At 49.7% G+C, this 24,756-nt stretch overlaps 9 protein-coding genes across 9 annotated transcripts; 5 read left to right on the top strand and 4 right to left on the bottom strand.

Moving 5' to 3' along the window:
* Window positions 1–148: 148 nt before the first annotated feature.
* On the top strand, window positions 149–2,122 carry PV10_07125 (uncharacterized protein). Its single transcript, XM_016371987.1, has 3 exons — window positions 149–784; window positions 851–1,491; window positions 1,542–2,122. Exons 1-3 carry the CDS (start codon window positions 633–635, stop codon window positions 1,970–1,972), a joined length of 1,224 nt encoding a protein of 407 aa, XP_016221319.1. The 5' UTR covers window positions 149–632; the 3' UTR covers window positions 1,973–2,122.
* On the bottom strand, window positions 2,038–2,442 carry PV10_07124 (uncharacterized protein; the record flags this gene model as incomplete). Its single annotated transcript, XM_016371986.1, has 1 exon — window positions 2,038–2,442. The coding sequence occupies one exon, from the start codon at window positions 2,440–2,442 to the stop codon at window positions 2,038–2,040; it is 405 nt and encodes a 134-aa protein (XP_016221318.1).
* Window positions 2,443–2,729: 287 nt separating this feature from the next.
* On the top strand, window positions 2,730–4,146 carry PV10_07123 (uncharacterized protein). Its single transcript, XM_016371985.1, has 3 exons — window positions 2,730–3,021; window positions 3,105–3,662; window positions 3,719–4,146. The coding sequence occupies exons 1-3, from the start codon at window positions 2,900–2,902 to the stop codon at window positions 4,071–4,073; spliced, it is 1,035 nt and encodes a 344-aa protein (XP_016221317.1). The 5' UTR covers window positions 2,730–2,899; the 3' UTR covers window positions 4,074–4,146.
* On the bottom strand, window positions 4,109–6,087 carry PV10_07122 (uncharacterized protein; the record flags this gene model as incomplete). The annotated part of the gene is made up of 2 exons (XM_016371984.1): window positions 4,109–5,767; window positions 5,836–6,087. 2 exons carry the CDS (start codon window positions 6,085–6,087, stop codon window positions 4,160–4,162), a joined length of 1,860 nt encoding a protein of 619 aa, XP_016221316.1. The 3' UTR covers window positions 4,109–4,159.
* A 934-nt stretch (window positions 6,088–7,021) lies between these two features.
* PV10_07121 (uncharacterized protein) lies at window positions 7,022–8,340 on the top strand. The gene is made up of 2 exons (XM_016371983.1): window positions 7,022–8,034; window positions 8,100–8,340. Exon 1 carries the CDS (start codon window positions 7,141–7,143, stop codon window positions 7,924–7,926), a length of 786 nt encoding a protein of 261 aa, XP_016221315.1. The 5' UTR covers window positions 7,022–7,140; the 3' UTR covers window positions 7,927–8,034; window positions 8,100–8,340.
* A 3,123-nt stretch (window positions 8,341–11,463) lies between these two features.
* On the bottom strand, window positions 11,464–13,494 carry PV10_07120 (uncharacterized protein). The gene is made up of 3 exons (XM_016371982.1): window positions 12,887–13,494; window positions 12,751–12,828; window positions 11,464–12,698 (listed from the first exon to the last, which is right to left on the bottom strand). Exons 1-3 carry the CDS (start codon window positions 13,187–13,189, stop codon window positions 12,213–12,215), a joined length of 867 nt encoding a protein of 288 aa, XP_016221314.1. The 5' UTR covers window positions 13,190–13,494; the 3' UTR covers window positions 11,464–12,212.
* A 452-nt stretch (window positions 13,495–13,946) lies between these two features.
* On the bottom strand, window positions 13,947–20,153 carry PV10_07119 (uncharacterized protein; the record flags this gene model as incomplete). Its single annotated transcript, XM_016371981.1, has 1 exon — window positions 13,947–20,153. One exon carries the CDS (start codon window positions 20,151–20,153, stop codon window positions 13,989–13,991), a length of 6,165 nt encoding a protein of 2,054 aa, XP_016221313.1. The 3' UTR covers window positions 13,947–13,988.
* A 265-nt stretch (window positions 20,154–20,418) lies between these two features.
* Window positions 20,419–21,721, top strand: PV10_07118 (uncharacterized protein). The gene has a single exon (XM_016371980.1). It carries the CDS (start codon window positions 20,439–20,441, stop codon window positions 21,066–21,068), a length of 630 nt encoding a protein of 209 aa, XP_016221312.1. The 5' UTR covers window positions 20,419–20,438; the 3' UTR covers window positions 21,069–21,721.
* Window positions 21,722–21,961: 240 nt separating this feature from the next.
* Window positions 21,962–24,609, top strand: PV10_07117 (uncharacterized protein). The gene is made up of 3 exons (XM_016371979.1): window positions 21,962–22,721; window positions 22,778–23,734; window positions 23,782–24,609. Exons 1-3 carry the CDS (start codon window positions 22,422–22,424, stop codon window positions 24,070–24,072), a joined length of 1,548 nt encoding a protein of 515 aa, XP_016221311.1. The 5' UTR covers window positions 21,962–22,421; the 3' UTR covers window positions 24,073–24,609.
* Window positions 24,610–24,756: the final 147 nt, after the last annotated feature.

Raw genomic sequence — 24,756 nt, 5'->3', positions numbered from 1 at the left:
GGATCTTCCGGCTACATCTTACCATGCAACGTAATCTCGCACCCCAACAATTACTCGACTGCGAAACCTGCGGGGGTCGAGGGGTCACATTTGGGTCCAGGAAATCCCCGGGCCACTGGCGATATACTACGTCAAGAGTCAGCATGTGCGTACGAGTACAGATCGGCCATGGCACCACATCCATCCGCTTGACATACTCGTCGACACCTTTAGATCGTGCTTTGTCGCAAGACCTGACCACTTTATGGTGAGAGACCATCTGTTCCAATCTATCCAAGCCCTTCATTACCACGATCGCTTTCTAGCTGAATCTCTAACTGGCTACCCGTTTCACCCTCGTTGTTCAGCACCACAGGCGAATCCCAACAGAAAGACTGATTGACTGACGGCGACGCTGACACTGACAACCACCTACACTAACCCCAAGCACCTCGGCAGCGTTTCATCTCCCATGCGCCCAAGCCAACATCATCATCATCATCATTCATTCTTCAGTCAAGCAAAGTACAGCCAGCACGGCAAAGCACAGCATTACTGAACCTGATTAAATCAATCGCTTGCTATACTCCTCTATCTGGACACATTAATTTTGACCTTGTTATTTTCATGTGGTGTTTCTCTTCTGTCAAGACATGTCCCTCCGTTCAGATCTGAAAAAGGTCACCCCGCCATACCAGAGACCAGATTTGCATGTACATGGGATAGGAGTCGAATACCCTCCTTTTGAGCTCAAGCCAGAAGAATTGGCAACTCTTGCTCGTCGGCATTATCCTAGCACTCCAGCGTAAGTTTAATTGGCTCCCAGAGGACCGACCCCGTGAATCACACAAGTACTGACAAACCACTGGAGACTCGAGAAAGTGCTCTTCATCAATGAATACACGGGGATTGATACACGCTCTGCCATTGGCACGATAGACCACCCGATTGTCAATCGCCCTGAGCCTCCCAACATCGCCGAACTATCAGAACTATTCCTCGACCATGGAGTGAAACTCTCTGTCGCCGCTTGTCGCAAGGCTTTGGACCAATGGGGCGGTGACATTTCAGAGATCACTCATGTGGTTGCGACCACATGCACCAATTCGGCCAATCCAGGTTACGATCACCACGTGATCAAAGCCCTCGGTATAAATCAGAATATCGAGAAAGTCCTGCTACACGGCGTGGGCTGTTCAGGAGGTCTCGCCGCGTTACGAACGGCAGCCAATATTGCCCTGGGCTCCAGTTTCCGTCAGAAACCTGCCAGGATCTTGGTGCTGGCCTGTGAGATTTCGAGCTCCTTTGTGCGATCCGAGCTGGAATCGATCCACAAAGACCAGGATATCAGAATTGGCGTTGCCCTCTTCAGTGACTGTGCGTCTGCTCTAGTGCTGGGCAATGGTTACAGCGACCGTTTCGACGAGGAGCCTGTTCTCGAACTCCTTGACTGGGATCATCGTATCATCGAGAATACCGAAAAGGATTTGGGGTTCGATGTAGATCCTTTGGGTGAGTTTCCTGTTTCGCTTCCTGTGTCCGATCATTGACAAAGATTCCAGGCTGGAAGGTAGTCCTCACACAACGAGTTCCGGCACTAACGTCAGACGCTGTTCCTTGCATTTTCGAGGAACTCGTGAGTCGGATCCCCGAACTGGTCGACCAGAGCAAATACAAAGCATCCGACTACGACTGGGCATTGCACCCCGGTGGAGCGACCATCATGTCGGGGATTGAAAAGGTCATGCATCTGACTCCAGAACACCTCCGAGCAAGTTATGAGACGTACATCTCACATGGCAACAGCTCGAGCGCGACCATCTTTAGCGTCATGAGTCGACTCTTAGAAGGACAGACCACCGACCATATTGTAGGTTGTGCATTTGGACCAGGCATCGCTGTGGAAATGATGATGTTTAAGAGACATAGGAAGACCATAGCCAGTGGTTCTGAGAGTCCGGCAGAGACATTGGTTGCTGAAGATGTCGATTGAGAAGAGAAGGTGGTTTCGGTCGGGACGCACCTCCCCATTTCTTGAGGCCCCTTGGGGCCTGGGGCCTATGGAACTTGTATAGCGGTCCAGATATGATCGAATAAGAACACTCCACAGACCGAATGAACCACGAGAAACAGCATAGCCTCTGAAATCAAAACCGCCTGTTTCGACTGTATCTGCCTCTGTAATCTAGCAATAGATCGTAATGCCGGCGCCACGTGATATGTCGCCAAAGCACCCGCACATTGAGCAGAGACTTCACTGGGTGGACGAGTGACAAAGATACCGGCGATCAGAACGGATGAAAAGAGTAAAACGGCGTATTGTCGCATAAGTGCATGTGCATGTGGAGTGTAGATTCCTAATTGTCGTGAGGGTAACATGAAGAATTGTATACATGCGGGGAGTTCGAAGATGATGTGCAGGAGGAAACCTAGGTTGGATGTGTAGTGGAGGATTGTGGACATGGTGGAGGGAGGGGGGGGCTTTGTGAGAGGCGAGGATGTATGTTGCGTTAACTGTGAGTAAGTACCTAGATTATTAGGTAGATTGAGTATCAGATGGAGGAGTCGATAGGTACAGTACTATGTAGATATGTGTAACCTGAGTTTGATATTGATATTGAGAAATTATATATTTGTCCAGTTTGATATGCAGATGTAAGCTGACACTCGTAATATTTATTTAGCGACATGCAAATTAAAATGACGTCGACCAATACCGCCAAACTTCACGAGACACAAGACCTGAGTATGTACCACCTTTGATTTTCATCCATCGCCCACCATGTTTCCATGATGACTCTACGAGTTCATCTACTGTGTTGACAACCGGTGAGAGAGGTCAGAAGTGCGTGCTTACTAGTAGCTTGAGGTCAGAGCTATCCTGATAAGCTTGACGACGACACGGCCACCCAAGGACAGAATGGCATCAACCTCAACATCAGGCTGGTCAGACACCACCAGAACCACCACGAACAACAACGATGGAGCCGAACGTGTTCTCTGTTCAAGAAGACATTTCTTCGAAGTCAACGACCAACCATGGTAAGCTATATACATACCCTTCCCCCCTCCCCGCCCCTTCTTCCACAAGAAATCCAACAATTCATCCATCCGTCCACCTACAGGTTCCCACCGTATCTCCGCGAAAAAGTCCAAGATTACCTAACATTAGGCTGGACGAATCGCTTCCCCATCATCCAAAGCATCACACCCGCTGCCCTCGCCGCACAAATCCTCACTCAAGTTCTCGGTCTCTCACGAGTGGGCGAATACGTCTATGTTGATTTCGCATCTGGAGCCGGTGGACCCACTCCATATATCGAACAACACCTAAATCGAACGTTACGAGATCAGCGTCAACGTCAACGTCAAAGCCAGAGGAAGAACCAGGATCAGGATCAGGATCAGGATCCAGTTCAATTCGTCCTTACTGATATTAATCCCCATGTTTCGGCATGGGAAGCTATTACCAAGAAATCGGATAATGTGGCTTATGTGAGGAAGAGTGTGGATGCGACGGATGCGCCTGAGGCGAGTGAGTTGTTGGATTGTGTGGCGGGAGGAAGGGTGGAAAAGAAAAAGAAAAAAGTCATGAGGTTGTTTAGTTTGGCGTTTCATCATTTTGATGACGATCTGGCGGTAAAGGTTTTGGAGAATACGGTCAAGACTTCAGATGGGTTCTGGTATGTGATTATCTCCCCCTGCCGGCTGTGGTACTAATTGACGTCCTCCGGTTTAGTATCTTCGAGCTTCAGTCTCGACACTTGTCCTCCTTCATCACCATTACCCTATTGTGGCCGCTCGCTATGGCTATTACTCCGTTCTACTTTGGCAACTCCCTGGGCCATCTCTTCTTCACATATCTTGTGCCCATTGTTCCGCTCATCTGGGTCTATGATGGATATATCTCCTGTCTGCGTACCCGAACCCCGAATGAGGTCAAGGCCTTGTTACGAAGTCGTGTCTCAGATGATGAGCTTCAAGGTTGGACGTTCAAATCAGGACAGAGTTGTCATACGTGGCCGATTGGCTGGTTCCATTGGATAATCTGCTACAAGAATGATGATAATGGGAGGATTGCCTCAGATCAATGACATGGCCCTTGGATGTCGAGGCTGGCCGAGACAAAATAGATTCTTCAGCAACGGGAAATACCAGTTCAATCCCTCCACACTTGATCTCATAGTTTGCTCTCGCCACCTCCGTGCTTCTCTTTGGTTTCCAACCATCCAAAACTTGCATGCATATCCAGACCCGGATCGATAATGACATTGATCACACAGGGAACTCGTTCTTTCTCGAGGAATGCTTCTCTCGTCGCATGCTCCAATTGCTTTTCATCTCTGACGAGAAATCCCCTACCACCTACCATCTCAGCTAGATGCTCATACCTTGTTTCGTATAGCAAACTCGTTGACCGTAAGCTTTTACTTCGTTGTAGCTTGTCGGTGGTGGCTGCATCACCAGATGACATGGTGTCTTGCATTGCCTTCCATTGTTTGGAAGAGCTTGCATCGCCTTTGTAGATACCCGAATTATTCATCACCACCACCACAATATCCATACGGTGGCGAGCCATGGTCTCAATCTCCATGCCGGAAAATCCTAAGGCAGAGTCGCCTTCCAGGGAGATGATCTTTTTCCTATGCTGAGGGATGTTATGTGCACTCCAGGCCGCGATGGCGTACCCGAGCCCTACGCCCATCGTGCCCCAGGTTCCTGCATCCAGACGTTGACGAGCATGTTCTAAAGAAAATGAAGACCGAGAAATGTCCATGGTGTTTGCACCTTCTGACAAATACACGATGTCACCATTGTCTGGGGGAGAAAGACGATCGAGAACCGACTTGATGATGTGGTATGTTCTCTCGTATGTCAACGAGCCTCCTGATGGGGTCACTTTCATGGCGGCCTTTTTCGATTTGGCTTCGTTCTTTGCAGCCGATTGGGAAAGCAAGCGAACATAGGATGCAGTGGCATCATTGCGAATATTTGTGGCCCCAGCATTGAATGTTGGTTGAGGCAGCGCCTTCCAGGTTCCCAATTCCGCCCTTAATTGGTCGATGACAAGCCCAATGTCGCCAAAGATGCTTATTGCCGGTTCACCTATCGAGTTTGCCCGACCCAACTCCTCAGGGGAGATATCAACTTGGATGATTTTGACATCTGGCCGATATTTTGGGGCTTGGCCGAAATGGAGGATCCAGTTCAGACGAGCACCAAGCAGTAGGATGACATCGGCATGTTTGAGAGCTGCGGACCGAGCAGAACTGGTGTTGAGTGGATGTGAGTCTGGGACAATACCTTTGCCCATTGGAGTTGGGAGAAAAGGGATATGATGGGTGGAGACAAGTGAGCGGATAGTGGACTCGGCTCGAGCATATGCAGCGCCTTTGCCCACGATCACGAGAGGCGAAGATGAGGACTTGAGTAGACGGGCAGCAGAGGTAATCACATCGGCGGCAGCAGCAGGCTTTGGTGGAGGAGAGACAGCGATGGTTGGTTGGTCAATTGATCGTTTGGTCGGTGAGGGTTCCATGATGAGGTCGGTAGGGAGGTCAACAAAGGTGGGACCAGGCCGTCCATACCAGGCGATGCGATATGCTGTTCGAATGGCCTCGACAATTGCAGTAGGATCTGGAGATGATGGTCGAATGGCAGTTTTGGTGTGTGGAGTGAGCAAGGCGACGGCATCGAGTTCTTGGAAGCCACCTTTGGTGACGGAAATGGATTCGGAGGAACCTCCCAGAACAAGAAGGGGAAAGGCATTTGCTGAAGCATTTCCTATCTGTCAATGATGTTGGTTCAGTATTGTGCCCTTGTGTTCAGTAAGACAACTTGATGGGTTAGACATACTCCGGCCATACCATGCAGGATTCCAGGTCCACCAGTGAGCAGACAGACTCCAGGGCGAGCAGTCAGGTAACCATAGGCGGAAGCAGCATAGCTACAGGCTTGTTCATTCCTGTATCCTATGACGCGGATACCCAAATCAATGGCTTCTTCGGCAATGTCAGCGACTGGAATGCCGACGAGGGTATGAAGTACTGTGACGCCTAAGTCATGTAAAGCTTGGGCGATGACTTTTGCACCTGTGAGAGTGGCCATGATGGGTTGTGGGCGGCTGAAAAATGGAGATCAAGGTAGACAACATCAAAGATTCGTTCAACACAGCATCAATACGAGAACCTACCTGATCAGCATCGACAATGATCATGTCTCATCTTGCTTGAATCTCAGTCTCGGTTATACGACAAGAGCAAAACGCGGGGAATTGGGAACTGGGGAGGAGATGCGTCGGAAACGCGTTGTTAGGGTTGGACACGTAAGATTCTCGGTGAACAAGAAGCGGAAGGCACGATTGACCCGAGGTAGTTGAAAGTTAGGAAGGCACGCCTTCGTTCTTTGCTCCTGCCTCTCTCTTTGGTTACACGTGATCCTGGGCGATGGCATCATTTGTTCATCAGGCAATCACGAAACGAATCCAATCCACGATCTTGAACTACATAAGAAACGCAGTTTGCAGCTTGGACAATGATAAAAAGGATAAACACCACACAGGAATTTTCTGGATTTCATCTCCTGTAGTAGACGTTCCTGCTCACTCTAGCCGCCCTCCACCGTGACGCCTCCGATTCTTCGAGGCATGAACAGGTACAACTTAGAAGTACCGAATTATCATGCCTAAGTAGACCCATCTCATTGAGTTTTCCATACTGACATGTTCCACGTCATGATCACCATACTATTGATCTGACCACGTTTTCACGTTTTTTTCCACGTTGAAATTCAATAGCGGTAACCAAGGTTCGAGACTTGCGCCACGAGAAACTTCCATTAGAAGACAACATTCCCATCTAGTGGGTGGAGATTGTTCGGCGGTCTTCCGCCTGGAGCCTGTATCCGAGGTTTGGCCAAGTTGGAGAATCTGGAGACGAACTCCCTCTCCAAAAGTCATGACCTCTACTTGGCACCGGGACGAGCACGTTGCGCTGATATGCGCGTGGAAGCTAAAACGTGGCATGCTAATCGAGCTAGATCTCACCACCTTTCTCAATCAAAGCAGGCTTTCAGAGCTACCTGATCCGTGCCACCAACTCAACAAACCTTCCAACCCTCAGCCAGCAAAGTCACTTGCCTCAGTCAGAAGTAACCAAGATCATGGCCACTGCTGCGTCGTCCCTCGATGCTGCGTCTGGGAATGAACGTTTCAATTCTGAGGCGGCCAGTTGGGACAGTAATCCATTCGTCCACGAGGCGAGCAAGCACGCCTTGAAGGCCATCAATCAACGGTTCCCCGCTTTGAGGCCCGCAGCTGGATCGACCGGCCTCAACGTCCTCGAGATCGGATGTGGTACGGGACTGTTAAGCTTCATGACGGCTCCGTTGGCCAAACAAGTGGTCGCCATTGATGCAGCTCCTGGCATGATCGAGGTTCTCAAAACGAAGTTAAAAGCACCAAACTCTCCTGACAATATTGTTCCAGTAGCGGTCCTACTAACGGACCCCGAGGATCCCTCGCTTCCTCCAGCGAATAAAGACTCCCCTGACGGTGCACGTTTGAAGTTTGACTTAATCACCTCACATCTCGTTTTACACCATGTCCCTGATTTGGAGGGACTTCTGACCACCATGCTCGGATGTCTAAATGATAGTGGCATGGTGGCTTTGACCGATTTTGAAGACTATGGCCCAGAAGCAAAGGCCTTCCACCCTCAAGCCAAGCTGGAGGGTGTCGCAAGACATGGCATTCACATCGATACAATGGAGAAACTCATGAACAAGGTTGGCTTCGTCAACGTCAAAGTCGAGCGGGCCTGGGCTATGGACAAAATGGTGGAAAAGTTTGAAGGAGAATTCATCGGGGGCAAGCCAGGACCGGGACAAGGCGAGGTCAGGAGTATCCCCTTTGTGCTCATCACTGGTCAGAGGAAGTATTGTTCATAGACGTCCCGCGATGTCACCGACAGAGATTCAACATACTCAGTACACTGTGGGCAATTAGCATCGACTAGAACATGTCACAGCTTTTTCCAGAAGGGGTCCACTCAGTCCGTGAGCACCCCCCCCCCGTGACGGGAACCACGCATGCCACGATATAAACATTAACCAACATGTAGCATCATCCATTTTCGAGGGCAACATGAAAAATCGACCTATGTTCTGGCTGACGGGTCATGTGGTCGAGGCAAGGAATGATCTGAGCGTTTCCAATCTAGTAGAAGGTTAAACGGTTGCATCAGCTAGCACAGGCCATCGATTGACCACCAAAGGTAAAGTCGTATAGCGACGAGAAAAGCTGAAGCTTTGCACGGTTCAAGTTTTATTTCTGTCCAGTCAACAACCCTGACAAGAATTGACAGGACTGAACACGACTGGCTACCACTTGACCATGCAAACCCTGTAGAGGAATAGTTCAACGAGCTGATGAAGGCCTGATGAAGTCGTCTTGGGTGAAGCCCACCATACCCAACTGTGATTGGTCCGGTGTGAAGGCCAAGGCGTTGCCGCTTCCGGACAGTTTTTCCTTTCCGTTCCTCTTCCGCCTCCCTTTCGTTGATCTTTCAACGGCCATGGACGCCTCATCCGCCGACGATCTAGAGCGATCATCTACTGTCTTTTGTTCAACTCGCAGGGTTATGTAATGCCTTGTCTGCTTTGGTCTGGCCGTCTCATACTTTACAATATCGTCTATGTCTGGACACGGCCGAGTCAGTCGCCGTTGCATGGTTCATGGGCCCCGGACCAATCAGAATGGTCGACTCCATTAACATTCGTCTGAGCAACGACATCCGTGCTCATCACCATGGTTTCTCCAACTTGGGCTACTGACGCCAACATGATAGAACGTGCGCAGTGGCCATGTGGCTCAATGTGTCTATTACCGTCAGGTAGGTAATTCCGCATCATCAGTTTAGACCACTACTCCGTACTCATACTCGTTTTCTTTCTCGTGTCCCACCAATATTCATTCCCGTTGCGTCCAAAGAGAAAGAATACGGTATATTCACTCAAGAACTCAGCCATTTCGATCCATTCGTCCCAGCAGCTCTGATATCTGTTTACTACTTATGCGTTCTTTCTTCCATCCTGGTGGTCTCTCGATATAGGGCAATGCCACGAGCATGGCAAGCCTCGCTCCATATGCGGCTGCCGCCGTCGCCTTGACGGTTTTGGCGACATGTTGTGTCGCAGCTAGGCTGTTTGTCAGACTTACCTTTGTCAAGAATGTCGGTGTTGATGACTGTCTCATCTTCCTGGCTTTGGCCGCCTCAATTGCTCTGACAGTAGTCACGGCCAAGAGTAAGTCAAGACGCAAACCATCCGTTCTCTCCACATCAGAACTAACAACCAAAAGCGAATTTCAATGCAATTCCCGATAATGCATCAGAAGAAGTATCGCCATATGGCGCTCAAGTGTCGGTATGCAAAATCCATGGATATCCCAGGACACATGTCCATCTGTCCTACCGTCTCTGACTATCCACACTAGGAACTCTGGTCTTCAAACTTGACCTACAATTTAGCAGTCCTACTATTAAAGGACTCATTGCTCTTACAATATCTACGATTTTCAATCGACGTCGGATATCGAAGAGCATGTTGGGCATTAGCTGGCATCATTACCGCGTATGGAGTGTCGGCGCTTTTAGTTGGAATCTTTTCATGCTCTCCCATCCCTGCCGCTTGGAACTCTTCTATCGCCAACGCGAGATGTATTGATCTTTTGGCGTTTTGGCTCTTCAACGCATCTTTCAACTCTGCCACAGATATCATCATCTGTGTTCTTCCCATTCGGGTTCTGAAAGCTTTGAGTCTGTCTCGAAAACAGACCATTGTTCTAATCTTTCTTTTTCTTCTGGGAGCTTTGTGAGTAACACCGTCTGCCAACTACTATATCATATACTGACTATCCCCTTTATAGTATCTGTGCCGCTTCCATCGTTCGCCTTATTGCCGTCTACACATCGACGGTCAACAACGCAGCCGGTCAAACCATTGCATTGTGGTCGACCATTGAAGTCAATTCAGGTATCATTTGTGCTTGTTTGCCTTCCCTTCGACATCCAGTCACACAATTCACACCGAGGTTTCTCGCCGGTCGACAAAAACCTCGACAAGACTCCACTCGATCTCATACCAGTGTTCACTTTATGGTCAAGAACTCCAAATCCATATTTCACTCTCCGGATATCACACGACCTAGTCTGTCCACCAGCAACACCTCTACTTCCCACACGAGCAACAACACCAATAACCTCCTTGAAGTTCCCTCTTCCTCCTCTAATGACCAAACAGTCGGTCAACCCAGCCCCGACCTCTCCATCACATCCATCACCGACCCTTCCAGCACGCCTACATCATTTCTCTTCGACATCGAATCCCAACAACCAGTCGATGCCATCACACGCATTCCATCAATCCGTCAAATCCCTAACAATATTGATAATGATGACGATGATGAAAAACCCCTCCCTACACTCCCCACTCTCCCCGCCCCAGCAGCACGACCATCCGGACCACGACCATTACCATTCATTGGATCACATGTCTTTACAATGCGAAGCCATAAAGTCCGCTATGAACCACGGACTGTTCTACCATTAGCATGTATCCCAGAGTCTTCAAGCAGTGCTGGCGGCAGCGGCGGCGGCAGCGGCGGCGGCAGCGGCAGCAATGGATCATCATCGTCGTCGTCGTCGTCGCCTTTTCATATGTCGAATCTCGGCAAAACACTCTGCGGAAGTAAAGGAGCCTGTGGCAATCAATCTCATGATCATGACCATAACCACGAGAGTCATGACCGAGCATTAAAACCAATGACCATGTCACCTGCCAGATCATCACCTTCCAAAACCCCATCCTTTAAATCTCCGTCAAAACCCCGCCTCTCATCCTCTTCATCCATAGTATCCACATCCACAACCTTCTCCTCATCTCCCATTCCCACACCCACATTCAACTCCGCCGCCATGACGGATGTCACCAACAACCGCAACACATTATACGGCAACATCGCCCCTTGGGATGCATGTCCCTGTCCTGGAAGTAAAACATATTCGTATGAGATTGTGGGTGGACCGCGTGCGTTACAGGATTCGGCGACGCGTGATATGACTGCGAGAGAACGGATGAGGAGAGAGAAAGAGAGGGCGAGACGCGCGGCGAAGAGAGTTCAGGAACAAAAGGAGAATGATGAGAGGAGTAGACCGAGGGGCCCGAGGGGGATGGGATGAGTGAATTCGATTGTTTTTCCTCACCTGCCTACCTAGGTACCTACCTGTCCACCCAGGAGGTGGTTTAATTACGTATATAAATCTGACGTCCTTCATTGCGTACAATGAGACATAATGTCCCGTCTTCCTTGCCGGCCTTACTCGTTTGACGTTAACCATAAGGTCTTATGACAGACTCGAAGTTTTTAAGGAAGTCAACAGAAGCAGAAACAGAAACACACGGTTGGCAACACAAACAGAACAGTTATTGCATGAATCATTCATTTATAACAATAATACTATTTAATACCTTTAAGGGACCGCCCTTCCTAACAATGAATATGAATATAGTTGTCCCGGTCCCCACCCGCCTAATAATGCCTAATAATGCCTGATGATAGTGGTGCCCTCCCCCATAACAATATATATAATGATAGTCGTCCTCCCCCCATGCCCCTATTCACCCCCTCTGGACCAACTGCCCGAATAATCGGACAGGCGGCCAGTCCGCCTCAGCCGGCGGGCACCCACAGGCACGACCGGCTTCCGGCCCTGGCCCTCGACAACTAGCTCCCAGGCTAGTTTGTCGAGGACCCGGGGCTCCGCCGGGTCGAAGCCGCCGATGCCCGCCCCAGCCCGAACAAGTTTGTTCCATATTCGGACTCGTTGGTTGGCCACAATGTACTTTGCTTCGAGGACCTGGGCCGCTTTGTGGTCCTCGAAGGTTGTCGCAATGACAGAGAGAGGGTCCGTTGACGTTCTTGGCTGACTAGGATCGATCTGTAAAATCGTGGCATGATTTACAGGTCGTCTCCTGGTTGTAGTGGCAGTGTCATTGGCAATTGTATCGGCAGAAGTAGTAGTAGCCGTCTTGGAGGCAGTGGCAGAGGCAGTGGCAGTAGACTTGGTGGTGGTTTTCTTGGACCGAACAGGAGGAAGAACGATTGGAGTTGATTTATAGACCACTTCGGTAAAAATTTTTGAAGTCTTGTTCTTGACTGATTTCCCAATCGTAAGCTAGACGTCGAGAAGTCTTTGTTTTTCAGAGTATGAAGCATTGAATTCGGCGCGAGCAGCTTTGGCAGCACGACGAGCGGCAATCTTTTCCATGCGGAATTGCATTATGGTTCCGAGGAAGATGCCAAAGTTGATCTGGAAGGGAACAACAATAATGTAGTATTCAATGTCTTTGACATGAGCGAGATCTTGTGCTGCGAGCATCTTGAAGATGAAGTAGCCAGAGATAGTGGAGATGGCGATGCCGAGGAGGAACAAGCCGCGGACAATCCAATTCTTGCGTGTGTTGGGAGGAAAGGCGCAGGATTTCTTTGCTCGCGAGTCGACATAGATGAAGCATGACACAATGTAGAAGAGATGTTGGACAAGGGCAATGCCAATGGTGAACGGAATAAGGTACATGTTGATAACCTTGAGGACATGGGCAAGCTTGTCGGTGGCAGAGGGGTCGGTGGAGTCGGATGGTTCAGACTTTGGAACCCACCACTTGCGAAGGTTAGCAGGTTGATATGGTAGTGTGCAGGGGAGAAAAACATACACTGAAGAGGGGGACATAAACGATCATGAACAAGCACACATAGAGCCAGCTCAAGAAGTAGCCCACATTGTAGGCAATCTGCGAATGGGACATTAGCATTCAAGTCACAATCAAGACGAGACAGAGGACAACATACACCAAAGTCCTCTGGACCAGGTTGAGGGTAGCCATGTTTGCCAGAGTAGGCAAGTTGGAGAGGGCCATGGCGAAGAGCTTCCATGAGTGCCATCATAAAGATGACACTGCGGACTTGCTTTCGCATCATCCTGAAATGGAAGCGGCGGACAGTTTGCCAGTCTTCGACTGGGCCATTGGGGTCAGTGGCAGGGAGAGCATCATGAGGAGTAGAAGTTGCGGTGGGAAGCGCGCCACAGCGGCGGAAGAGTGGAAAATGCATTTCTGCGAAGCTTGGTTGACAACGATGAGAGTCGAGTTGCATGGAATTGTGATGAATTGGTTTGTAGCTTTGATCGAGCGAACAAGATGAATCTGTCACGGTCGAGCTGTTTGGAACAAGTAGTCTCTGGTAATGGAGAAGTTTGTAAAGTGAGAAGAAGAACTGGGAGAGACGGTGAGTTATATAGGGGCGAGGACGAGACGCGTTGTTTACTTGTTGCAGTGGATCAGAAAGTATATATGTATGATTCCAATGGATTGCTTGTTAGTAGCAGTTAGTAGATGGTTCGTGTACTTTGGTTGCAGATGTTATTGATAGACCCAAGGTCAAATGATTGAGAGAACCAGAGAGAAGCAGTGCAGCGGAGGAAGATGGAGATGATATATGACGGTTTCCAATGAGAGGCAGGAGCTACTGTAAAGTGGTTGCCTGGTCCTGCCGAGCCTGACGTTGTTGGAGGGGCCCTCGGGTTCGGGGGGCTGGTAGGTGCGAACCTTACGAGTACGAGTAGGCAAGCGCGAATGACATCCCAGGGCTTTACGATGATTGGCGGCCTAAGCGGGTTCCCTAATGCGTTTCTCTAACCTACACTAACATACGCTAACCTCTTTATGTTAGCATCTAGCCTTGGCACGTCGACCTCGATACTTCATGCTTCCTTCAACGCCCAACATCTGTATATCAGATGGCTTTATTCAAGGTGATCAACATCATGATCTCCTCACCCTGAGCGGGTCGAACACGGGTATTGTTCCGAGGTTGCTGTTGGGTCTTGGTCGCGAATAAGAATACGAACAAATCAAAGTCCAATAGTTCAACTAGGGCAACATCTTGTCCCTATTTATTCCAGATACACTGGCACTCCATAAACCACAGGTGCTGCCCCATTCAAATATTTCAGGAGGCAGCCGTCTCGTGCTCCTGCAACTGCTTCACTGAGAGATGCCTTTCCCAGTTTTGTGTCCTGCTTGTCCGATCTTTTTTTGCCCGTCTTGTTGCTCGTCTCCCCGTTCTTCTCAAGCAACCCCCACTCGGTCATCAATTCCATGGCAAATCGGTCAATGTCTCGATCTGTCACATCCCACAATGTCCCTACTACTGCAGCACTGCCTCCGCTGATATAGTTCCATGGCATCCCTTGCGACTCAAATACTCCGTACTCCGTCAGCTTAGCACTGCTGCATCCCATCAGGAGCGTTACAGCACACTGCTTCATCTTGCGGATGGTGCCACCTCGAATGTACTGTGCTCCTCCGCCGTGCCCAAAGTATAGTAGCACATCATCCATCCTTAACGCATTCTCAAAAGCCGTTTCACTCGGGGCTTGGTTGATGATGCCCTTGAAGTGCGAGAGTTGACGTTCAAAGATGGGCTGGAATGTCTCTTGTGTCGACTTGAGATCCGACGACGGATTGAGAATGAATGTTCCTTTGGCTGACGATGCGACTAAGCCTTGCTTGTGCTTCTCTTGTTTGCGCATACTCTCCAACCTCGTCCATGTTGCTTTTAGTGAAGGCATTCTCGACACAGACCGCGATCTCATGCATGGAAGTGACTCCCACGGAAATGCTTGTAGTTCTTTGTCTAGAATCAACACCACATGCCAATCATCCTCGTGATTTGCCTTTGACACTTCATCGTGATACGCGTGCAATGCATCCAGAACTTCAACAAGCACACTGTCGAAGTCGATCTCATCGTACGCATTGCGTTCTCCATTGAACTGCAAAACGTCAATCACAAAGTAGATGAGGTCCGTGATGGATTCTTCAAGGTCTTGTCCTCGAGGGTGACCTAGAGCCACAAACAACTCCAACACGTGAGTGTGTAGCTCAACCTTGGTTGTCACCTGCCCCTTGACCGTTTTTTGTCGCGATGGTAGGTGTCGATTGAGGATGCCCGTCATGCTTTTGGCGAAGCGCGAGAGTGCAGCTGGATGGCGACCGCCCGAGGAAAGCAATCCTCGAAAACCTCCAAACCAGATGTTCTCCATGTTCTCCAGGAGAGCGGCAAGTCGTGCATCTAATGCCTGGCGTTCTGCGAACCATGCTTTCCTGGTATTCTTGTCTGGTGCGCAACCCCTTGCATCATGAGCCGATCGATTTGCAGCAATCACAATCTTCTGAAGCTCGTCCTTTGCCTTCTCAAAACTGAGGTCCTCATGATCCAACTCGGTTGGATCTGGTCGGACGAGAGGGATTCTTAGCACGAACGGCGACTGGCCGTATGACGTTCTGGTCACTAGGAGCTCGTTCTGACCGTCATTCAAACCTATTGAGACAATTGACCATGTCGATGGAATTGACTCCAACATAGATTTTGGCACAGTTTCGCTGATAGATTCATGCGTGGCACCAGCTTGTTCTGCCAGGAGAGCTGGCCACTGATGCATGTTGGCAACATCGGCCGTTGCAACCTCACCGTTTGTCAGGGCGGTGGCCCGATCTTGCATCTCGTCCAACGGACACATGGCAACACTCAAGAGTTGTGCTGATGAGGTAACCTGGGCTTCTCCTAGAGCACTGGAGAGCAACGTGATCTGGGACAAGATCCTATGAATTGCGTGCACCGAATCCGATGGGAGCAGCCATCCACTTTCCTTCTTTAGATTGCAAATTTGCTCGTAGGCCTGGAGAAGAAGACTCCTTCCATCAGCCACCTGGTCCTGCGGCAGGTTAGGCTTTGCTTCCTTTGACTTTCGTGACACAGTCTTGTCCCCGGCCGCTTTTGGGCCGGCAGTCTGCACAAACGACACTCTGCCACCCTTACCGGATGACTTGTATCTTACAGGAACCCCCACCGCTGTTTCAACGAGAACATTGTTTGCCGCATCCTCTGAGAATTGTGCCAATGCCGCGTGCACCAACTTCTGCGCTTCACTGATTGCTTTCCGGGGATTGCGGCGGTCTGGGTCGTCACCACCGATACACGGCAACGAAACCAGTGTGTTGCTCCGCAGGGAAAGCTCGCCTTGAATTGCTGATATCCTTTTCAGGGCAATTTTTGTTCCTAGAGTGCCGATTGTCTGAAACTTCTCACTTGATACCATGGCTTTGGAGGCCTTCGGTGGTGCGGTTTTGGAGGGCGCCTTTCTTCTGGGAGCGACAGACGTCTGCTGTTTGGGCGCAGTTCTCCCAATACTCTTCTCCGTTCCCTTGCTTTGGCCGGGAGAAAGCTGCTGACGAGCTTCCTCTAACATTTTATTGGCCGTCTCATACTCTCCTAATTGAAGATATGTGTCCGCTTGATCGATCATGATCCAAATCCTCTCGAGATTGAGGTCACATTGCTGTGGAATCGGTACACAAGACTGGATGCTCTCCTTAGCTTTGGTGTGCTTGTCTGCCCGGGCATGGAGCAAGGCAAGCGAGCTGTTTATACCATCAGTACACGATAGTAGTCCAACCTTCTTTGCAACGGTCAAAGATTGCTCCAAGAAGAAAACTGCCGTTTGATATGATCCACAATGGGATGTCAGCGAGGCATAATTCTCAAAGCTGGAACAATAAAGCATTGCGTGCTGACAATGAATGGCGACATTGTAATTCTCTCGACGTATCTCGTGCTTGTCTGAGATCTCAAGTCTTGACATTTCAGTCGCTAGGTTGCCTAACGAGCTGTCGGGGCTTGCACTGCTGTCATCCTGAACCTGGCCCGCGTTTCTCTCGATCGATGCCCATATCCCAGCAATAATCTTGACTGATTGGCGCGCGTATATCACTGCTTTTGGGAGGTCTCTCATCTGAAACGCAAGCCGGGATGCAATATTGGTAGCCTGACACAGTAACGTCTGTAGGTTCAAGCGAGCTTTGCGAGAAGTATTCGTAGACATTTGCATGGTCTCCCAAACCGACCTAGCCTGAGCCAGATATGTGGAGCTTTTCGCAAAGTTCTCGAGGAGCAAGTGTTGCTCTGACTGCAATATTGCATATAAAAGCTTAGCCACGGGATCCGTTCCCTGTGCAGCCACTGCAAGTTCAGCAGCGCACAAGGCATCATTAGTAGCTGCCACATCACGAAGACGGATATGAAGTCGAGCGAGTTGTAGGAGGACGTCAGGCTTTGACCTTGCCACATCTGGGTTGCCATGATCCATGATAACTCGCATCATTTCCAAAGCAACCCGACCACATCTAAGGGTTTCGAAGTGATACGCGTAATTGACGCAATGCTGAAGGACGTTCAATAGCACGTCAGCGTTTCCCACGATCTTCGAGAAGCTCTCTAGGTTTTGGCAATGTAGGATCGCATTTCCTAATCGGTGCAAATGTTCTTCTAACCGGTGGGAGAGAACTTGTCCAGTCGCCATGTCATACTGAAGGTTCAAGACGTGCACCAAGACTGTCCAATACGGGTGGAGGTATACATCCTTGTGAGGCATTTTTGTCGATGCAAGGCATCCTTCAATACGACCAGGGTCGATCAGATCATTGAGAACCTTGATAGGGCTACTCAGTTGCAGATGTAAAAGGCGACTCAGGAAGCCTAGCTGCAGAACATGGTATTGCGGTTCCGACAGTAGCTCAAGTAAGAACTTGATTTGTAAAGACAGGCATCGCACCTGTTGAGTATTGAGAGTCTTTCCGAGCAAAAGCACCGTGTAGACCTGTTTGTCGATCACGACGGCCCGGTGGATAGCTGAAGATTCTTGAGGGTCGAAGAACATTTCGTCCGTAGTAAGCTTGGTTGATGATGAGAAAGATACCCGCGCAAAGGTGGCCAAGTTGTTACCAAGACCGACACAAGCAGCTGATTCTGATTGAGCCCAGACTTGATGGAAAGGATGATTTTGTGCTCTTTGCACAGCAATGTCCAAGGAACCATTCTGAATATCTAAATTGATCGCCGTTTTCAGAGCGGACACAGCCTTATCTTGCTCGTTAATTTCGATGAAGCACGAAGCAAGCCTCTGATACTTCAAGCAAGCATGTGCGGCTATTTTCTGTGGGACTGATAATCCATCCAGGCCATCTAAACTGGACTGCAAGAGACAAGTATGCACTGTTGTGGGCTTTCTCGATTCAACGGCGTCGAGATATCTCAACCAGTACGCCTGAGAAATGCGAAGTTGCATTTGGTGAACACTTGTCCGAAGTGCTTGATTACTCTCCAAGGCTGCAGACTGTGCACTGACGAACGAAAGGATCGTTCGGCTGTGTTCAAGGAAATCTTGTTCATGATCTGAGTGCCTGTCTTTGTGAACAAGAGGCATCCTCTCTAGGATGAGCAACACATCCGCGTTCTTTAATAACGTTGCCAAGTATGCACGAGTCTGCTCTAGGCTGATATCTGTCGAAGATGCCTCTGAGATCGCTTTCACTTTTCGGAAGAGAAAGTCCGCACAAGTGGTGAGTAAGACTGTACAGCTCTTTTGGAAATGCTCAGTCACAGGCTTATGCACGTCAGTCGGCAGACTCGGCGAGACCATTGACAGCAACGCCTTGCGAAGTGGAGCAGCAGCAAGTAGTAAACGTTGAAGCTGGGCCATTTTCAATTCCGGCGTCGCTGGGAATGTTCCCATATCTTCAGCCAAACATTTCATAGCCGCTGCGGCGTCGGTGGGCATTTGACTTAGAGACGAGACGATACTCTCAAATTTAAGAATAAGCGCGGTTGTGGGGTCTGATGTTCCAGCAGCATCCCTGATCAATTCATCGATGCCTTTGTGATGGGATATATGAGCCTTCGCGCGGGCCAATGATTCCAGCAGTTCTGGAGGCAGAGAAATGCCCAAATCCAGAGACTTCAGGGACGCTTGCACTCTTCTGATTGATATCAAGATTAGTTCCGCATGTCCAGGCGTACTGCTCATTGCTGTAAACTTCCTCATGGCAATGATAAAGTGTCGCCAGACATCGTTGTAAGGGTTCGGAGTGATATGGAGGTATTTCCAAGACTCAAACTTGATCTGCAGGCCAATACAATATAAAGAGTAAGCGATATCAGGCTGCACCATGCTGTGTTCAGTTTTAACAGCGATCGAGTGTAGCTTCGAGATAGCCAATGATATTGTTCGGAGTTGAGAGCCAGCTGTTTCTGGAGTTTGATGTCCAAGTTGCAATCCTTGAATTGTGACCCACCCAGGGCTTCCAACAGTTTGCAGGTTGAGGGACTGCACCAAATTATTGTTGACACACTGTGCACCAAGAAGGAGGGCGAGTCGCAGCATTTGGCTTTGGAAAGAAACAGTGAAACTGAAGTCTCTTTTGGCAGTAATTGCATCCGATCCGCCGAGAAGATAATCGGATAATGTCGTCGAAGGATGGGACAGGTCTTGAGACGCAGTCGCCGTCTGAGAGCAGTGAAGCTCGTAGATGGCTTTTGCTTGTGCCTCAGCCTCAGCTGCAAGGTTTAAAGTGATACTTCGGTCCAAGAGAATAAGAGATCCATTCACGAGGCTTTGGTTCTGGGCTGCCTTTTCGCTGATTTCTGAAGTGTCGCAAACCCGCAAACAACACAATGCGGTCAGGGCACATCCAGCCTGTGTGGCCCAGAGCTCTTCAGGTGAGGCGATCGAAGTCTTAGTCGTATTCTTCATTCTACTCTTGGTGTCGGCCGACCGCCCTTTACCCTTGTTCGGCGAGCGTTGCTGTAATGGTTCTTGCTGAAAGGCATTGTTCTCCTCGGCTTCTAAGCCAACTTGAAGCTTTGCCTTTTGTATTTTAACCGCCTCACCAAGCTGTTTAAGGGTCGAATTGAACACTTCAGTGGCTAGTTTTCGCCGGTCTTGAGACGTTAGGTCTGGTATGGAGGTTGTTAAATCCTTATGGACTGGGATGGCTTGAGGCCCAGCCCGAGACGACTTTGGCTTTGGCTTCGGCGGCGCAGGCTTTGTGGACGCTGTAATCTTGGAAGATTTATCCTTGGAGGGAACCGTTGCAGCATGTTGTTTTTTCTGTGGGTTCGGGCTTAGAATGGAACGTAGATATCTGAGGGTGTCGATTGAGGGGGCTCCCGATTTCAGGTCTTTCCGCAAGCCTTCAAGGGAAGGCACCTTAGCGGACATTGTGTCGTCGTTTCGGCTATGCTAGCGGAGATATTGAACGCCACATGCTTCGAATGGTAATTTCTTCTGGTGTATTCCCACGATTGTGTGAATCCGAGGATCACTGATGTCGCAGACGACGCGTTCAGAAGCAGTCGGGATTCACTAGAAGTAGAAACGTAAATATTCGGAAGGATTTCCACTTTGGGTTATTCTTGGCATCGGCGGAAGAAAGTTGAGAGAAGATGCAGGATCGACGACAACGAGGAACTCAACCCATGGGATACTGGGGATCCGTACTGCGCAATGAGAACCTTAGCTCTCCCTGCTCTTCGAGGCGGTGTACTCAGACCATGTCGGCGTCACAACCCTATCGAACGCTATTCCTTCCGCCGACTACAGCATGACTCCGCCCAACCATCTCACGTCCCCAAGATGGCTCAATCCTCATTCTGGCACTCGATCGTACCCAAGCCTCTGCGTGATCGATTGACGAGACGGTCCGAAACGGGTGGAAAGGTCAAGAAGACAAATCCTGCAAGCTACTTTATCTGGATCTACCTCTTCATTGGCTCTCAGTCAATCCGGATCATGGGAGTGCAACAGGATTTTAACACTTTCATGCGCAAGGCCGACCTCAAGCTGAACCGATTAAGGGAGGTGGTAGAGAAGTTGCAAAAAGGTGAACCGGTGGACGTTGAAAAGGTGCTTGGAACTGGAGACGAGATTCAGGAGCGTGAATGGGAGGATGCCTTGCGCGAGCTTGAAGAGGAAGACAGGATATGGCAGAACAATAAGAAGAAGTCTAGGGAAGAGAGTGAACGGTTGGCTCGTGAAAAGCAAGACGCAAATCCCATCAATGACTCTGTCGACAGGACTCAAGGACAGCAGACAGTCCCGACAGAGCTCCCTCCTCGTACTCCAGGGTTTTACTGAAGATCTGCCGACTGAAAATAGCTTTAGAATGATGGCATTATTGTCCACTATTCTTCAGCTCTTCAGCGAACCTCACTACAACGATGTGCAACAGCAACGTCGATTCTAAGGCCAGATTCTCATCTTTTAGATGGCCTTCTGCGTCTATTCAGCAGACACAAAAAGGCACGTCATCGCGCAGGACAATGTTCAATTTGGCGGACTTGATCCTGGCTGCAATCTCACCTCTATCCCATCCCGTGCTTGTGTCGGCAGCAGCCCGTATTGCCATCTGTTTCTGCAGATTTGTGGGCAAGAACTGAATGGCCTATCGACATCTAATGTCGGGGGCTCAAGCTCACGAACCAGCTATATGGCAACAGGATGCGGCTGTGCATAACAGTCTTGATTGCAAGAGCCACTTCAGCCTCTGGCGGGACAGCGGCCTTTATGTGAGCGGCTTTTCGTCCTTAAGATGGGATTCAGGGATGTGTCGCTCTCGACACCTCGATCACAGGTTTCCATCAACGAGATCTCTCTACTCATTTACCTGCTTGGGCAAGTAGGTGTTTTCTTCAGACAAGACATAGAGCTGGTGATGGGAGAAGCTTGATAGTAAGCTTCAAATTATATACCTGTAGTACATTGACACGAATCATACCCTTTTGATTATAGACGATGATCAGTCATTATTCCAGTAATAAAGACCTCAGTCGCAGCCTTCTCCGCAATGCTCGGGCCGCATGAGGCTCTTCGTTCCCCAGCACCCCTACTCCGCTCTATTTTCCAAGACCTCGGAAATTCAAAGTACGGCGAATCACAGGATCTGAATAGCCCGCAGCGTGACCTTATTGATTCTCTTCGGTTCTGCGATTATTCGCCCTGCGACCGACGGCTCCTTCCATTCTGCTACTGCCACTGCCGCTGCCACTGCTGCACTCAATTCTGAAAGTAATTCCACCTCCACGATTTTATTTTCATCCACTAATTCCCAATTGCTGCTATTGCTGCATCCACACTCTCAATCCAAAAGTGTTTTCTACAATCCCACTTAGGATCCTTGATTCGTCCTCACACAGCTGCATTAACCAATCTTAAGTGGTTCTTCTTCCCTTGATTTGTTTCCCACGCGCATCTCTCCTCCACTCTCCAAATTCTTCCTGACCAGACCTTGCCATCTTTGCGGCCAGCATTCATCTTCATCTACACACATTCTTTGGCCGTCTTCATTTCGTCGGGCATTTTCAAACACAAAGGCTCTTTTATCCTCTTATCCTCTAGATAAGCCTCGACGCTGTCCTCTTCTTCGAACCAGAAGCTCGACTCCCTTGACGCACCACCGATCTTCCTATCCGTTTCCTTCTGATTGCGACCATGGCCAACGACGCTACTCCTGTCAATGGCTTGTATGCGAACAACCAGTTCAGCCAGCCAGCTGAGCTTGCCGCATCAACGCCGTCTGCACCAGCGCATGCTCCGTCTGCCAGCCAAAGTACTACCACCTCCACCTCTGCCCAAAAGGCAGATCCCCAGGAGATCGGTTGGTACTTTGTTGAGCAATATTATACCACCCTTTCAAAGAGCCCCGAAAAGATCCACCTGTTCTACTCCAAGAAGTCGCAGTTAGTCTCTGGCGTCGAAGCTGATAAAGTGATCCCTGCCGTTGGTAGCAAGGTATGTCTTGTGATCTCTTGGTGACCTCGATGAACCCTATTCTAACAATATGGCAGGCTATTAGCGACAAGATCAAAACCCTCGACTTTCACGAGTGCAAAGTTCGCGTCCTCAATGTCGATTCCCAGTCTTCCTTCTCCAACATCGTTGTCCAAGTCATTGGCGAGATGTCAAACAAATCCGAACCTCATCACAAATTTGTCCAAACTTTTGTTCTCGCTGAGCAGCCAAATGGTTACTTTGTTCTGAACGATATTTTCCGATATCTCAAGGATGAGGAAGATGAGATTGTTGAAGACGAGCAGACTCAAGAAGAGATTCCTGCAGAGGAGCCGCCTACCCCACTTGATGGCCCTGCTGCAGCAGAGCCTGAGGTTAAGGAGGCCGTCACCACCCAAACTGCTGCCGAACAGGTGGATGAGAAGCTCGAAAAGCAAGAAGTACCTTCAGCCGTCGATGCCGAAGTCAATGGTGCTTCTGTGCCCGCCGAGGTTGACCAACCTGCTTCCCACGACGAGGTTCCCCAGGAATCTACCAAAGATGCCGATGTCCAAGCTGCACCTGTTGCGCCTTCTGAACAGAAGGTCGAAGACACTGCTGCTGCTGTTGCACCCGCTGAAACCACGCCTGCTCCAGAGGCCCCACCTGCAAAGAAAACTTGGGCAAGTATGTTGGGTGGAGGTGCTAAAGCCCCAGCTGTCCCTGCACTTCCAGCAACCACCACAACCACCTCGAACAAGGCTGCACGTCCTGCTCAACCCGCACAGCCGGCAAAGACATCTGCAGAATCCTCCCCGGCGGCCGCTGTCTCCGACGCTGGCGCAGCCTCTGTGGCTCAGAGCAACGGTTGGCAAACAGCTGACCATGGCAAGAAGGCCAAGCCACAGAACAAACCCGAAGAAATCACACTTGCATATATCAAGAATGTGACCGACAAGGTCGATGGTGAGGCTCTTCGCAAAGCGCTCGAACGATATGGCGAGATTAAGTATTTTGATATTTCGAAGCAGAGGGTGAGTCCATCCTTTTCACCGTATTGGCTAGCCGCTGACATGAACAGAATTGTGCCTTTGCTGAATTCAGCAATCCAGCGGGCTATGCAGCAGCCTCGGCTGCAAACCCGCACAAGATCGGCACCGAGCTGGTCTATGTAGAAGAAAGACGCCCCCGACCTGACGCATATGGCGGTGCCAACACAGCCTTTGCTCGCGGTGGAGGGAGAAACACCCCTCGTGGAGGTGGACGTGGTGGAAATTTTGCCAAAGATGGAGGTCGTGGCAATTTCCAAGCCCGTGGAGGCAAGCCTGGCAATGTTACCCCCAAAGGACGCGGTCAAGCCCCGACCGCATGAAATGCTCAAGGAAGACTTGTTGCATCGGTCTAAGTGCTCCTCGTCCCACTCTCGACCTCGACTGCTACATCTCCCAGACGGACTGCGTGCGAATGAGGCAAGTGGCAGACCCCTTGGAGAATTCACAAAAGTAAAGGAGATGATTTCCATGACTTCCTGAGCCGGCGCATTTGGAAAAAAGTTGATTGACTCATGTTCCCCGTCATGCAAGGATTTTTTTCGCATAGCAAGCTCTCGGGTGGAAGGAGCAATACCGACGTGGGATTATTTTTTTCAGGAACAGAAACAGGCTGATAGTGCAGCTCGAGCAGGGATCTCAGCCTCGAACATTCTATCTCAGTCAGGTTATACAGGGTCGGGGCACAGCGACGTCTGGCAGCAGAATCATGTACTTTTGTATCCATCAGGGTTATTTGCAGACGTCTGTCCCAGGATACCCTTGGTGGGGTGGAAGTTTGTACTGTACATCAGCTCGAATTAGATGAGAAATAATGATGGTGGCTAGTAGCTCTTGGTGCTCATGCCCATCAAGGTTGATTTCTCGGAGTTCTATGTATACAAGGTACGTAGGGAGAAGGGTATTCTAGATAGGAGGTCTTTATTACAAACCATCAATCCCCAGGCAATCCAGGCAGTCAAGGCAGACCAGGCAGACGTGGGGTAAGAGATGCAGCACATCATTAT

The sequence above is a fragment of the Exophiala mesophila genome (assembly GCF_000836275.1).
Source record: "Exophiala mesophila strain CBS 40295 unplaced genomic scaffold supercont1.5, whole genome shotgun sequence".
Classification (NCBI taxonomy): Eukaryota; Fungi; Ascomycota; class Eurotiomycetes; order Chaetothyriales; family Herpotrichiellaceae; genus Exophiala; species Exophiala mesophila.
Note: the sequence above shows the minus strand (reverse complement) of the source record. Positions and strands in the feature narration are given on the sequence as shown.